This window comes from Apodemus sylvaticus, chromosome 14 (genome assembly GCF_947179515.1).
Source record: "Apodemus sylvaticus chromosome 14, mApoSyl1.1, whole genome shotgun sequence".
Lineage (NCBI taxonomy): Eukaryota > Metazoa > Chordata > Mammalia > Rodentia > Muridae > Apodemus > Apodemus sylvaticus.
In genome coordinates, this window is record NC_067485.1 from 73,037,514 (window position 1) to 73,053,467 (window position 15,954).

The window sequence follows — 15,954 nt, forward strand, 5'->3', positions numbered from 1 at the left end:
TTCCTGTCAATATTCACTTAAGTAGACACATTGACAGGTTCAAATATGTGAGGGGCAAGTATGAACAAACTGAGGCAATTCTAATACCTCTCCTCTGCTACTGTGTGAATTAACTCTGACTCTGACCTTTGGAGTTATCTTGAAGTAATCTGCAGTCAAACTGTCTTTGACAATTTCTTAGTTTACCTAAATCTCTACTGGTAAATGATAAAGTATGCTCTGATACATATAAATGTGAAACAAGTTCTTTTATAGGACATTCCATTTACTCTTGTGACCATTTAAAAAGAAACGTGTTTCTAAAATGCATTTTGGGAACAAAAGTGATATGTACATGATGGATTTGTCTTTTTAGTGCTAACAAGAGGAAAGTGAAGCTGCAGGAAGACATTGCTACAATAGTTGCAGAGGAAGAGCTACTTACACACTCACACACTGGCGCTGTGCACATCCGAGAGGAAACTAGTGTTTCAGGGCTTCATAACCATGATGGATTTGGACTGAGTGGAAATGTTACTCAAAGTTTGGGGATATCACGTCACCAGCAGAGAGGGAGAGCTTTCAGAAAGAAAGGTCAACGTAGGTCACCAAGGTTGGTCACAATTTCCATTATCTCCTGAGCTTCCCTTTCTGACAGGCCTACATTCAGTTCTATCTGTTGAGTTACACGACCTGTTCACATAGGGGTGAAATCGATCTCTGTTATTAAGGAGAGGAAACATTTTAACCTCGCTCTCTCTGTGCTGGTCTTACCTTTTATTTTTGCTTATTTAGTTTCCCCATCCTTTTCATATTAAATTTTTGAGTCTTTTTTTCAGTTTTCAATCATGTTATCCACTTCCCCAACTCCTACTATATCCATCCCCATTTTTCTACCTACCTGTGGGTTAAAAGTGGGAGTGTACATCCATACAGAGCTCTGAGCCACTGGGGAAGGCAGACGGAAAGTGTTGGGCTGCAGGTTTCCCCATGGAACCAACAGGCATGCATCAGGCTATGGGAAGCTGCAGGACCCTGATCTGGGTGTGGAGAAGGGAAGCTTGTATTTTCACCTGGGGTTGGTGGGAGGACAGAGTTCATAGGTCCCAGGCCTCACAAAGGCCAAGAAAGGCCTTTCAGAGGCCAGGGATGAAAAGTTCTCAGTCTTGGACACTGCAGACACGACTGAATGTCTCAAGTGAGATGGAAACAGAGTGGGGGCCCACTGGACTTGGTCTGGCCCTGAACTTAAGGGAGAAGAGGGAAAGAAGTAGCTCCAGATTCTTCCTGCAGGGACGAATGGCCTTGACTAGCTTGGGCAGGCAGCTTGGCTTGGTCATGACATTGGCTAGAAGCCAGATAGTTTTCACTGCAGGAGGCTAGAAAAAGCTCTTGAGAAGGAGACCTGCTCCATTGCTCCATCATAGTGGGTCCAGATGAGAAGAGGTAGTCCATAGGTTTAGAGCATTTATTGTGGGCAGAGAGTTCTGATAAGTGAAAATTAGAGGCTGGCCAGGTGAGAGGGGGAAGGGAGAAGTGCCCAAGAGGGCAATGGAGAGAGAAAAGAATACAGAAGAGAACAACAGAGAGAAAAGGCGGAAATAACTCCTTTTATACTTTAGGAAGGAACATACCTTGCTGTTGTGAGGTAACTGTGGTGGAAGAGTCTGGACAGAATACCAGGAGTTAAGGGAAATGTCCTACATGACTGATGTCCACAGAATTATGGAGTTGAGGGCCTTGTATCAGGGGCCTGGTTTCTGGGAGCATGGCCAATGGGCCTCCTTCCCTTGCAGAATTATCTGCATAATCTCTGGAGGTTAAGTCTAGCTCAACCAGAAAACAGGCTGCCTTTCATGGTCCCACACCCCCCAACTTAGAGTCCTCTAAGAAAATTCCATCAAGTCCAGTTTCTGATGTCCACTCACATGCATATAATTATACATGACCACATCCCCATTACCCTCTCCAACTCCCCCTTCTTCCTCAGCCTATCCACTCCCATCTTCATGACCTTCTTCATAATCCACTTAGTCCATCTATTCTTGCTCACACATGCATGTGTATCAAGACATATACAATTACTAAATACTCCCAGATTCTCTTAAGTTGTTCATCTATCTGTCTGTCTGTCTGTCTGTTTCATTTTTTTGAACATGGTTCCTCATTGTAGCCCAGGCTGTCCTGGAACTCACTGTGTAGACCAGGCTATAGGTAGAACGCAGAGATCCACCTGTCTCTGCCTCTCCAATGCTAAGACTAATCTTTAAAGGAGTGCACCATATGTCACTTCCTGGCTACAGTTCTGGGAGGTCTTATTTTTTTACATACATTATAAATTGGTCCAAGAAATGTAAAAGTATTGATATGTTTTACATTCACTTATAGTAAATTAAATTTAAATTCACTAAATTTAGAAATTAAATTTTAGAAAACAATTTCCACTTTTATCTAAAATTATGGAATAAAATATTGCTCTTATTTTAAATACCTATTCTTTGAAAGATTAATGCATATATAAAATGTATCACAATCATATCCACCTCTCACTGCCCTCTCCCTCACAGCCCACATCACATCTCTCTACCAACTTCATGTCCTCCTTTTAGAATTATATATTTATGTTAAAGCTCTTTTTAATTTGGTTTGGATTCTTAATATTTTACTATGCTTCTGATATAACCTTAAAGTTAGAACTCAACAGTAAGTGACATAATGACTTTCAAACACTATTATACATGACAATTTAATGTGTTGAGGTTAATCCTTTCTTATGATTCCTATAAACCCATAACTAGATAAATGTTAACTTGCATAAAGGTTATTTTTTCTAATATTCTAAAAAAATATGACCTAAACTTTTATTTTCCTTCTGGCCTTTTATCTCAGATTTCTGTTTTCCTTATGACTTTGAGCCAGGGGTATTTTGGTATGTATTATTAATTTTAGAGTGAGTAAAATGATCTTTCTGGTCTGAGAAATTGCCCTGAGTAGACAATGGGCATTAACTCCCCACCCAGTCCCACAACATCCAGAAAAAACTTGACTACCAGGTGCTCTTAAACTCTCAGGATCATAGGTGAGGAGGCCACAACATCTGTCCCAACACCAGGAGTAACTAGGACCTATAGGATCAAGGAATTCAGGAACCCCTGCCTGGCTCGTGGCACAGGTTCCTTCCAGTGTGAGCTGCCCTGTGTAGACCTTGGGTGCTAACTCCACACCTGGTCCCAAAGCATCCAGAATAAACTTGACTCACAGGCGCTGTAACACACCCAGGATCATAGCATCTCAGGAGCTTGGTCACAACAGGATTTCAGGATTGCAGAAGCAGCTTGAGTCCCAGGGTTTCTCACACACTCAGGATCACAGGATCACAGAATCACAGGACCACAGAGATAGCTAGACTCTGAGGATTTCTGACACATCCAGGATCACAGGAGGGACAGGCTTCATTCAGACAGTGATGGTAGCACTAGAGATAAACAGATGGAGAGAGCAAGCATAAGGACTTAAGAAGGACATAAATAACTCCCTTAAAATACCAGAGAATACAGGTAAACAGGTAGAAGCTCTTAAAGAGGAAATACAAAAATCACTTGAAGAACTACAGGAAAACACAAACAAACAGGAGAAGGAATTGAACAAGATAATCCACAATCTAAATATGGAAATAACACTATAAAGAAACATGACAGGAGACAAACCTGGAGATAGAAAATCTAGGAAAGAGATCAGGAGTCATAGAAGCAAGCATCACCAACAAAATGCAAGAGATAGAAGAGAGACACCCAGGTGCAGAAGATAGAATAGAAAACATTGACACAACAGTCAGAGAACATGTAAGAAGCAAAAGACATGGATGCAGGCTCCATAGAGCCCAAGCTCCTGAAGATTCTGCCAGATTCATGCTGGGCATATACCAGCAATGCTACCATGACCAGCTAAATGTTACAGCAGCACTATATGAACAAATAAACATGTAAGTTGAACAGAGTCCCAGAAAATAAGGTACTGATAAATATAATGATAACCCAAATATATAGTGAAAAAAAGTCTTCATGGAACCATTTGGATGCGAATGTCACCTGGACATAGTTTTGCAAAGTATCTGCAGTAAAATAACTTTTCTTAAAATATAAACCAGGAACGGGGAAAGCATTCAGAATGTTAACAAAGAATAAAAATAAAAATAAAAATAAAAAATAAACCTTGGGCACAGCTAACATTTCTTCTCTTGCTGCAGTGTTGCTTTCTTCTTTTTATATTTCCTTAAAATAAAGCTGACATTTCACGATTTCAGCTAAGTATAGATCTAGCTTTCTAATGAATAGAGTTCTCTTTTTATGAATTTTCCTGTCAATATTCACTTAAGACACATTGACAGGTTCAAGTATGTGAGGGGCAAGTATGAATAAACTCAGGCAGTTCTAGCACCTCTCCTCTGCTACTGTGTGAATTAACTCTGACTCTGACCTTTGGAGTTATCTTGAAGTAATCTGCAGTCAAACTGCTTTTGACAGTTTCTTAGTTTACCTAAATCCCTGCTGGTGAATGCTCTGATACATATAAATGTGAAACAAGTTCTTTTGTAGGACATTCCATTTACTCTTGTGACCATTTAAAAAGAAAAGTCTTTTTAAAATGTATTTCAGGAACAAAAGTGATATGTACATGATGGATTTGTCTTTTTTAGTGCTAACAAGAGGAAAGTGAAGCTGCAGGAAGACATTGCTACAATAGTTGCAGAGGAAGAGCTACTTACACACTCACACACTGGGGCTGTGCACATCCAAGAGGAAACTAGTGTTTCAGGTCCTCATCACCATGATGGATTTGGAATGAGTGGAAATGTTACTCCAAGTTTGGGGACATCACATTGCCAGCAGAGAGGGAGAGCTTTCAGAAAGAAAGGTCAACATAGGTTACCAAGGTTGGTCACATTTTCCATTGTCTCTAGACCCTCCCTTTCTGACAGAACTACTTTCAGGTCTATCTGTTGAATTACAAGACCTCTGCACATAAGGGTGAAATCAATCTATGTTATTAAGGAGAGGAAACATTTTAACCTCCCTCTCTCTGTGCTGGTCTTACCTTTTATTTTTACTTATTTTCTTTCCCCGTCCTTTTCATATTAAGTTTTTGAGTTGTTTTCAGTTTTCAATCATGTTATCCACTTCCCCAACTCCTACTATATCCATCCCCACTTTTCTACCTACTCGTGGCTTAACAGTGGAAGCCTACATCCACACAGAGCTCTGGGCCACTGGGCAAGGCAGACACAAGGAGTTGGGCTGCAGGTGTGCCCATGGAACCAACAGGCATGCATCAGGCTATGAGAAGCTGTAGGACCCTGCTCTGGGACTGGGGAAGGGCAGCCTGTATGTTCACCTGGGGTTGCTGGCAGGGCAGAGTTCGTAGATCCCAGGCCTCACAGAGGTCAAGGAAGGCCTTGCAGAGGCCAGGGAATACAGGTTCTCAGTCTTGGACACTGCAGACAAGACTGAATGTCTCAAAAGAGATGAGAACAGAGTGGGGGCACGCTGGACCGGGTCGGGACCACTGGACTAGGTCTGGCCCAGGGCTTAAGCGAAAATAGGGAAAGAAGTAACTTCAGGTTCTTCCTGCAGGGACGAATGTCCTTGACTAGCTTGGGCAGGCAGCATGGCTTGGTGATGACCTTGGCTAGAAGACAGAGAAGTTCCACTGCAGGAGGCTAGAAACAGCTCTTGAGAAGGAGACCTGCTCCATGGCTCCATCATAGTGGGTCCAGATGAGAAGAGGTAGTTCATAGGTTTAGAGCATTTATTGTGGGCAGAGAGTTCTGATAAGTGAAAAATAGAGGCTGGTCATGGTGAGAGGGGGAAGGGAGATGAGACTAAGAGGGCAATGGAGAGAGACAAGAATACAGCAGAGAATATGAGAGGGAGGAGGGGGCAGCAACCCCTTTTATACTTTGGGAAGGACCATACCTTGCTGTTGTGAGGTAACTGTGTGGGAAGAGTCTAGACAGAACACCAGGAGCTAAGGGAAATGCCCTACATAACTTATGGCCACAGAATTATGGACTTGAGGACACTGTGTCAGGAGGCTAGTGTCTTGGAGCATGGCCAATGGGTTTGCTTCCCTTGCAGAATTATCTGCAGGATCTCTAAAGTTTAAGTCTCGCACAACCAGAAAACAGGCTGACTTTCATGGTCCCATGCCCACCCAACTTAGAGTCCTCTAAAAAATTCCATTAAGTCCAATTTCTGATGTCCACTCACATACATATAATGACACATGATCACATCTCCATTGCCCTCTCCAACTCCCCCATCTTCCTCAGCCTATCCACTCCCATCTTCATGACCTTCTTCATAATCAACTTAGTCCATCTATTCTTGCTCATACATGCATGTGTATCAAGACATATTACTAAACACTCCCAGATTCTCTTAAATTCTCTGTCTGTCTGTCTATTTCATTTTTTTGAACATGGTTCCTCATTGTATCCCAGGCTGTCCTGGAACTCACTGTGTAGACCAGGTTATAGGTAGAACACAGAGATCCACCTGTCTCTGCCTCTCCAATGCTAAGACTAATCTTTAAAGGAGTGCACCATATGTCACTTCCTGGCTACAGTTCTGGGAGATCTTATTTTTGTACATACATTATAAATTGGTCCAAGAAATGTAAAAATATTGATATGTTTTACATTCACTTATGGTAAATTAAATTTAAATTCACTTAATTTAGAAATTAAATTTTAGAAAACAATGACCACTTTTATCTAAAATTATGGAATAAAATATTGCACTTATGTTAAATTTCTATTCTTTGAAAGATTCATGCATATATAAAATGTATCACAATCATATCCACCTCTCACTGCCCTCTCCCTCACAGCCCACATAACATCTCTCTACCAACTTCATGTCCTCCTTTTAGAATTATATATTTATTTATGTTAAAGTTCTTTTTAATTTGGTTTGGTTTCTTAACATCTTACTGTGCTTCTGATATAACCTTAAAGTTAGAACTCAACAGTAAGTGACATAATGACTTTCAAACACTATTATACATGACAATTTAATGTGTTGAGGTTAATACTTTCTTATAATTCCTATAAACCTATAACTAAGTAAATGTTAAGTTGTATAAAGGTTATTTTTCTAATATTCTAAAAAAGAATATGACCTAAATTTTTATTTTCCTTCTGGTCTTTTATCTCAGATTTTTGTTTTCAACAAAGGTGCTAACTCCACACCTAGTACCAACACATCCAGAATAAGCTTAACTCACAGGTGCTGTAACACACTCAGGATCATAGAATCTCAAGCATAAGGACTTAAGAAGGACATAAATAACTCCCTTAAAAATACCAGAGAATACAGGTAAACAGGTAGAAGCTCTTAAAGAGGAAGTACAAAAATCCCTTAAAGAACTACAGGAAAACACAACAAACAGGAGAAGGAATTTAACAAGATGATCCTGGATCTAAATATGGAAATTACACTATAAAGAAACATGACAGGAGACAAACCTGGAGACAGAAAATCTAGGAAAGAGATCAGGAGTCATAGGAGCAAGCATCACCAACAAAATACAAGAGATAGAAGAGAGACACTCAGGTGCAGGAGATAGAATAGAAAACATTGACACAACAGTCAGAGAACATGTAAGAAGCAAAAGACATGGATGCAGGCTCCATAGAGCCCAAGCTCCTGAAGATTCTGCCAGATTCATGCTGGGCATATACCAGCAATGCTACCATGACCAGCTAAATGTTATAGCAGCACTATATGAACAAATAAGCATGTAAGTTGAACAGAGTCCCAGAAGAAAAGGTACTGATAAAAGTGATGGTCACCCAAATATGTAGTGAAAAAAGTCTTCATGGAACCATTTAGATGTGACTGTCAATTTGACATAATTTTGCAAAGTATCTGCAGTAAAATAACTTTTCTTAAAAAAATAAACCAGGAACAGGGAAAGCATTCAGGATGTTAACAAAGAATAGAGAAAAAATAAAAATAAAAATAAAAAATAAACCTTGGGCACAGCTAACATTTCTCTCTTGCTACAGTGTTGCTTTCTTCTTTTTATATTTCCTTAAAATAAAGCTGACACTTTACCATTTCAGCTAAGTATAGATCTAACGTTCTAATGAATACAGTTCTCTTTTTATGAATTTTCCTGTCAATATTCACTTAAGTAGACACATTGACAGATTCAAGTATGTGAGTGCCAAGTATGAATAAACTTGGGCAGTTCTAGCACCTCTCCTCTGCTACTGTGTGAATTAACTCTGACTCTGACCTTTGGAGTTATCTTGAAGTAATCTGCAGTCAAACTGCCTTTGACAGTTTCTTAGTTTACCTAAATCCCTGCTGATGAATGCTCTGATATATATAAATGTGAAACAAGTTCTTTTATAGGACATTCCATTTACTCTTATGACCATTTAAAAAGAAAAGTCTTTTTAAAATGCATTTCAGGAACAAAAGTGATATGTACATGATGGATTTGTCTTTTTTAGTGCTAACAAGAGGAAAGTGAAGCTGCAGAGAGCTTTCAGAAAGACAGAAAGACCAACCTAGCTTTCCAAGGTTGGTCACAGTTTCCATTGTCTCCAGAGCCTCCATTTCTGACAGGCCTACTTTCAGGTCTGTCTGTTGAATTACAAGACCTGTTCACCTAAGGGTGAAATGAATCTCTGTTATTAAGTAGAGATATATTTTAACCTCCCTCTCTCTGTGGTTGTCTTACCTTTTATTTTTACCTTTGTTCCCCCATCCTTTTTTGCAATTGTAACTTTTATTCATTTATTTTTACAGCAAGCCCCAAAGTACCAACAACTGCTCCAGTTTGCCTGTAGGTGGATGAAGAAGTTTTAAGAAGAAATCCATATATTTAAATTGTAATGGACATAATCATCATTATGTCAAGTACTAGAAATAGCTCACTTTTTACCAGATTTATTTCCATCTGGGGTCAAGGAGTCCTTTTCTGTGGCTTCCAGTTTATTTTTCTCACCAGCTCCTTGTCATGTATAGTGGTTTTGATATACTCAGTCCAAGGAGTGGCACTATTAGGACCTTTGGCCCTGTGGTGTGGTATTGCTGGAGGAAGTGTGTCACTGTAGGCATGGGCTTTGAGACCCTCATCCCAGCTACCTAAGGAACCAGTCTTCTCCTAGAGACCTTCAGATGAACATGTAGAGCTCTCAGTTCCTCCATGCCTGCCTGGATGCTGCCATGTTTGATCCTTAATGATACTGGACTGAACCTCTGAAGTTGTAAGCAAGCTCCAATTAAATGTTGCCCTTATAAGAGTTGCTTGGGTCATGGTGTCTGTTCACAGCAGTAAAACCCTAACTAAGATAGCCTGCTTCCTGGTCTAGTTCAGGAACTTCTTGCCACCTTTGCTACACAACCTAGCACCTGCAAACCCTTCCCTAGACCTAGATACTGAGCCCTACATTCTTTTGTGGTTGAAATTAAATGCTACTTTATAAGAGTGCAATTTCGTCACTCACAATGGTTTTGCCAGCATAGATGGCACCATATTGTTCCTCAGCTACTTAAAACAAAGAATGATTGACAAATCCCAATCATCACAAAAGCCTTTCCTCTGGCCTATGGTAATTCCAAAGTTTTCTTATTTTCCTAATTTTCAAAAGTTCCTTCTGGAGTTATTTTTTTAATTCCCTGCAACAAATTGTAGGTGGTTGGATGAATGAAGGAAAGAATGAGTGAATGAATCATCCTGTCAATTATAGGTATGCATGATGTTTTAATTTAATGTGTTGAGGTTAATACTTTCTTATGACTTCTCTAAACTTATCACTACATAAATGTTAGCTTGTATTAAGGTTATTTTTTTCTAATTTCCTAAATAAGACTATGAATAGCAATAAAATAAGAATACCAATTCTCTTGCTATTGGGAAGGGTGCCATAGTTTAAGTGGAACCGACAGGCACATTCTGTGAGGCCCCGGATTGGGTCATGGACAGTCAGGTGACTCCATTCTCACCAATGAGTGCAGAGGAGAGTGTAGGACTGCGCTTCCTGATGCCTTTCTGCCTTTGGATGCTCCCTAGTCTGTGTTAGAGGCTCAGATCCACCTCAGCCAAACAGCACTCTAAGGAGAGCCAGAGGCGGGTCACAGCCAAGCACCCAAGGAAGCAGAGTAGGCAGGAGGCATTGGGGACCAGCAGATAATAGCGAGCTTGTTGCTCTTCCCGATTGGCTCCTCCTGTGTGAGAAGTTAAAGCCCTTGCTGAAAGCCCAGTGGATTCAGAGTTCAGACACTGTAGTGAGAGGCACTTAAGCAGACACCCTGTTCAGCAAGTGCCAAAGCATACGGCTTGGAAGATCTTACATGCAGTGCAGGGCTCATTTTTCTGGGATCTCTCTCTCTCTCTCTCTCTCTCTCTCTCTCTCTCTCTCTCTCTCTCTCTCTCTCTTTCTCTCTCTCTCTCATATGTGTGTGTGTGTGTGTGTGTGTGTGTGTGTGTGTGTGTGTGTATGAGTGCCTGTGTGTGAAAAAGCAAACTCTGACCTTTGCATCCAAGCTTCAAGGTCAGTGGTCACCCTTTGACATGAGACCCCTTGACTACCCATACTAGCAGGAAGTGAGTGAGCCCTAGGCCATGACACCTGGAGGTACAGTGATGAGGCCGTGGGTATTTAAAGACTTTTCTTTTAAGATTTATTTATTATATGTGAGTACACTGTAGCTGTCTTCAGACACACCAGAAGAGTGCATCAGACCTCATTACAGATGTTTGTAAGCCACCATGTGGTTGCTGGGATTTGAATTCATGACCTTTGGAAGAACAGTCAGTGCTCTTAACAGCTGATCCATTTCTCCAGCCCAAGTGTTTTCTACCTGTCTGTAGTGACCCTGAATTTTTGGGTGATTTGAAGGGAGCAGTGGGAAGAGAGTGGGACCCACCACCTCTTTTAAGGGCCCATGGAATGGGGGTAAAGGAGAAGGGGAAATGACTACTGAATCTTTGAGAACACAAGAGATGTCCTCTCTTGCCTGTGTCTTAAGAAGACAAATAAACCTTCCTCATTGGATTAAGATCGCAGGGGCCTCGGATGGTGCCCACTTGCCTTTCATCCCCAGTGGTAGGATCTCCAAAGAGCTTGGCTATGCTCCAAACATCGCCTTGGCTATCTGGGTTCTTTGTTCCTCTTGGACATTATCTAAACATAAAAATAAGCTCCAAATCCCTCGGCAAAAACCATTCTGACTCACATAGTGACTAAAGTCATTTCCCAGACAAATATAGGTCAAGGCACAAAGCAAGCAAGTAGTGGGGGTTGGGAGGAGAGAGGCAGGTGGAGACCAAGAGCAGCCATCTAAAGAATGGCAGAGCCTTGGGTGCCTGGGTCTCAAAACGAACAGGAAATTAGAGCAAAGCAGGATAATTTATAAAAAAGCCTGGCTTTTTTAAAAATAAAAAAAATAATAATATTTTTATTTTAAAAATAAAGGCCTTTCATGGAAGGGAAACTCATGAAACATAAAATTATGTATCTTTTTGAAGGGTTCATTTTGTTCTGTTTTCCTGACATAGTTCTCAGGCTAGCCTCAAACTTTGATTTTCCTGACTCAGCTTCCTAAGCTCTGGGGTCACAGTCCAGTGCTGCTATCCCAGGCTGAATTAACTGTCTCAAAGCCAGCATCCAGCAAGAATCAGCTCAGCCATGCTCTTGCATAACTTTCCCCTCCATTAAGTGCCCATCCCCTGCAGCAGACCCCACCAGTCTGCTCTCTCTCTCTCTCTCTCTCTCTCTCTCTCTCTCTCTCTCTCTCTCTCTCTCTGTTAATTTGCTATTCTAGATGATCCCTTCCTACACCCAAAAACACACCTGTGGCCTGGATTGTCGACTTTCTGGCCGACCTCTACAGATCTTTTCGGCTGGACCTGGGGTCTGAGGACCTGAAGGAATGGGGTGACTACAGTCTGGTGCTGCAGACGATCTTACTTCAGTTTCAGTACTTTTTATACAGGAATGAAACAAAGAAAGCTATGACCTAAGAAAGGTTGTCTGAGTTCAGAAAAACCTGATCAGAAAAACATATAAATAAATGCCAATGCTAGTAAACACATGCTAAATATCAACAGAGCTGCCCTTTCTCAGAACTTTCTCAGGACAGAGCCATCTAAACACAATTGTCTAGCACATACTGTTGATCATATCTGGGAAGTCACACAAGCAAGGCAGAAGGCCATATGCAGACTCTGGGCACAGGGACCAGATTGGGTTCAGTAGCTATGATCGGATGTCCAACAAGAATAAACATGTCATACAGATCAAATGTAAATGTTTATCACAGGAGGCATGAAACCAACTCTGAGAACACTGCAGGAAACCAAGTGCAGCTGAAGTAAAAGCCCTCTGCCTCTCCCCTGCAGCCTCTCACAGTTCCCCAGACACCATTCACCATGGGTTGTTCTTTTGGCTGTGTTCCGACACTAGATAATGCTTTCAAGGTTCAGCCTTGTTGGAATACCTGTCAGAGCTTAGGGGAAAAAAAAGCTGTTTTGTTGTTGTAGTTTGTTTTTTAAGTTAGGGTTTTGTGTAGCCCAAGCTAGCCTCTGACGCCATATGTAACTAAGGATGACTTTGAACTCTGATCCTCTTGCCTAAAGCTCCCAAGTGCCAGGCTGCACCACCACACTGGGTCTGTGCAGTGCTGGGCATTGAATCCAGGACTTCATGCACACTAGGTAGGCGCCCACACACGGAGCTTCACCCCTTCTTGTGCACTCTTCCTGATGGCTGGAAGAGCGCCTCTCTGTGGGTGGTGCACACTGCTTGGCTCCATTCACCCTTCACCCACTATGAAGATGGTTTCCCGTCCATGTACTTGCTGTGTGTGTTACATGTGTATGCATGTACTTGTTCAGTGCCTGTGCACATGCATACACATGTGTGCGTGCAGAGGACACAGGCTGACATATGTCTTCCTTACCCACTTTAGTTTCCACTGACCGGAAGCTCACTGATTCTGCTTCTCCTGGTATCTGCTTGCCTCTCTCTCCTCAGCACCAGGATGGCGTGCTCGTGCTGCTGAGCCCAGGCTACAAACATCGCTGAGCTCAGCCTTTTACTTAGGTTCTGGGGATCTGAACTCAGGCCTGGCAAGCCCTTTACTGACTGAGCCGTGCTCCCAGCCCTTTACTGACTGAGCTGTGCTCCCAGCCCTGTACTGACTGAGCCGTGCTCCCAGCCCTTTACTGACTGAGCAGTGCTCCCAGCCCTTTACTGACTGAGCCGTGCTCCCAGCCCTTTATCAACTGAGCCGTGCTCCCAGTCCTTTATCAACTGAGCGGTGCTCCCAGTCCCTTGTGTTTGTTTCTGTTTCTTTCTGACTGAATCTTAGACAGGTTGTGTTCTCACCGGGCAAGTTGTAGCACAGAAACACTTAGGCACCACACAAGTTTGTGGACACATATTTCTAGGGAGCAAAGATCTGATCTTGGGAAAACACCACAGGCCTTTCGCTCCTCATTAACATACAGTGGGCAAAGGGGGTGCATGAAATAAGTCCTGCAGTTCCCATTACACAGAGTAGCTTAAAAGCAGATGACCCGGGGGCTCCGGGAGCTGGCTCTCGGGGCAGAGACATGGCCCGGGGCCCCGGCCAGCTAGGTGGGCCTCGTCCGGACACTGTCATCATGCCCAAGAGAGGAAAGCGGCTCAAGTTCCGGGCCCACGACGCCTGCTCGGGCCGAGTGACCGTGGCGGACTATGCCAACTCGGATCCGGCGGTGGTCAGGTCTGGTCGGGTCAAGAAAGCCGTGGCCAACGCTGTTCAACAGGAAGTAAAATCTCTTTGTGGCTTGGAAGTGTCCCAGGTTCCTGCGGAGGAGGCTCTCTCCAGGGTGGGTGAGCCCTGTGACATCCTGGACAGCAATGATGAGATGGACGCCCAGGAGGAAAGCACTCAGGAAAGATCAGGCTCCAGAAAAAAGAAAAGCAAGAGACACAAAGAAGACAGTGAAGATGAAATAGATGATCATAAAAATGTACACCAGCAACGGCAGGCAGCATCTAAAGCAGCTTCTAAACAGAGAGAGATGCTCTTGGAAGATGTTGGCAGTGAGGAAGAGCCAGAAGAAGATGATGAGGCGCCATTCCAGGAGAAAGATTCTGGCAGCGATGAAGATTTCCTAATGGAAGACGACGATGATAGTGATTATGGCAGTTCAAAAAAGAAAAACAAAAAGATGGTTAAGAAGTCCAAACCTGAGAGAAAAGAAAAGAAAATGCCCAAACCCAGACTAAAGGCTACAGTGACACCGAGTCCAGAGAAAGGCAAAGGGAAAGTGGGTCGCCCCACAGCATCAAAGACATCGAGGGAGAAAACTCCTTCTCCCAAAGAAGAGGATGAGGAAGCAGAAAGCCCTCCAGAAAAGAAGACGTCTGCGAGCCCCCCACTCGAGAAGTCTGGGGACGAAGGCTCTGAAGATGAAGCCGCTTCCGGGGAAGATTAAAAGTGATATTTGGGGGAGAGGTTGTATTAGAAACAGAAAAGGAAACCTCCGTAGGACACGGTTTGGGCTGTGGCTCGACTCCTGGGCTTTCAGTGCTATTTCATTTGTCTAGAATAATGTTTTCCTCTCTATCATCTATCTCTTCTCTCTCAAACCCATTGTATGCTTACGTGTTTAAGTTGCCATTTTGTCTCAGTCTTTTCTTTGCCAATCCCCTCCCCCTACAAAAGCCATGTCAATTAATCACTGGATTGTGTTTTTAATGGAGGGAAGGAATGCCATGGCTGCAAAGCAATACGATTTGAGGTGGACGCTATGGAAACGGCTTTTTGCTAAAGAACAGCATCTTGAACAGTAATCAAAAACAAAAAACTAAAAAGGTTTTAATTAAATAATTGTTCTTTTTTTCCTGTACTTTTGACAGACAAGTTGTTATTTAACATGAGCTTATATGTTTAAACTGTAAATGTCAAAAAGAATCATGACTCTTAAATTTGTACTAGTGACACAGCAGTCGGGAGGCGAACATGAATTCTGGATTGTTAACTCAGTACTCAGATTATTTCCTTGGGTGTGGAGGGAATGGTGTTCCTGGAACTTAGTATATTTGTTATTCTCAAAGAGATTCAGAGCCATTGGTTCTTTTGTCTTCATAATGATCTTTTTTTTTTTTTAAAGTGGGCCACCAGAATCAGTCTTAATTTCATATTTCTTTCATGTTTTCATTGATTCAAGTTTTTAAAATACATCCTGTTTTAGGGTAAAGTTTTTACCAATGATCAAAAATTAAAAAGAGATTTCTTTGAATTTCAATGACAAGATGAGTCTACACCTCACAGTGCATTTTTTCGCAGGCTGATGATGTTAAAAGTTTTAAGCAAATAAAGTTGGAGTTAGTGTGAAGCTCAGATACAAAAGATTGAGATTTATCCTTTATGAATACAAATAATTGAAATGAGGACCCATGAACCATACTATTTTTATTTGGGGATAGAAACAGTTGTTTCCTTTTGATATTTAAATCTTTCCTTCATAGTAACAGGATAATGACATAGCCTCACACCTTCCTCCTCCTTCTGCTTCCATACTGTGGGCTTGTTTGCATCTTAGTTGGTCTGGCCCCTCCCTTCTATTCATGTTTCTTTTTAAAGCAAGAGCCTGAGCCCCAATGGGATGAGCAAACTGTATTTTAGGGTGCCTATGTGCCATTGATAACAGTCTAGATACCTTAGCAAAGCATCAAGGACAGATCATCTATAGGTTTGATCCTCCACATTCAGGTCTCATTCGCCAGTAGACCAGATGCAAAGATTAGGGGTCCTATTATGCTACTAAATTAAAGATTTAGTGGAGTAATTTCTGTATATTTTTCTGCACTTAAGCTAAATTTGCTTCCTCAGTATTCTGCTTTTGTGTTTTTTAAGTGACATGTTTGTCTCAGACGATGTCATTTTCTTAATAGGTGTTCGTAAG

General features: G+C 41.9%; 3 protein-coding genes across 17 annotated transcripts in view; all 3 read left to right on the forward strand.

The window, feature by feature from the left end:
• LOC127665125 (ankyrin repeat domain-containing protein 26-like) overlaps positions 1–9,256 on the forward strand; it is an 870,635-nt gene extending 861,379 nt beyond the window's left edge. For 11 of the 14 annotated variants that reach the window (XM_052157544.1, XM_052157549.1, XM_052157547.1 and 8 more), the window contains 4 exons: positions 356–592; positions 4,676–4,912; positions 8,501–8,570; positions 8,799–9,256. In XM_052157544.1, coding sequence (XP_052013504.1) covers positions 356–592; positions 4,676–4,912; positions 8,501–8,561 — 535 coding nt within the window. In that variant the 3' untranslated portion in view covers positions 8,562–8,570; positions 8,799–9,256. The remainder of the gene's footprint in view (positions 1–355; positions 593–4,675; positions 4,913–8,500; positions 8,571–8,798) is intronic. The other 3 variants (XM_052157553.1, XM_052157554.1, XM_052157555.1) reach the window with 3 other exon arrangements.
• The window catches only part of LOC127665128 (coiled-coil domain-containing protein 3-like), a 738,150-nt gene that overhangs the window by 430,435 nt on the left and 291,761 nt on the right, over positions 1–15,954 (forward strand). The gene's annotated exons all lie outside the window — the stretch shown is intronic.
• On the forward strand, positions 13,597–14,498 carry LOC127665131 (nuclear ubiquitous casein and cyclin-dependent kinase substrate 1-like). The gene has a single exon (XM_052157569.1). The coding sequence runs from the start codon at positions 13,612–13,614 to the stop codon at positions 14,479–14,481; it is 870 nt and encodes a 289-aa protein (XP_052013529.1). The 5' UTR covers positions 13,597–13,611; the 3' UTR covers positions 14,482–14,498.

Excerpts from the sequence above, each read along its gene's own strand:
- LOC127665131 (XM_052157569.1), top strand. The coding sequence starts at position 13,612 with ATGGCCCGGGGCCCCGGCCAGCTAGGTGGGCCTCGTCCGGACACTGTC.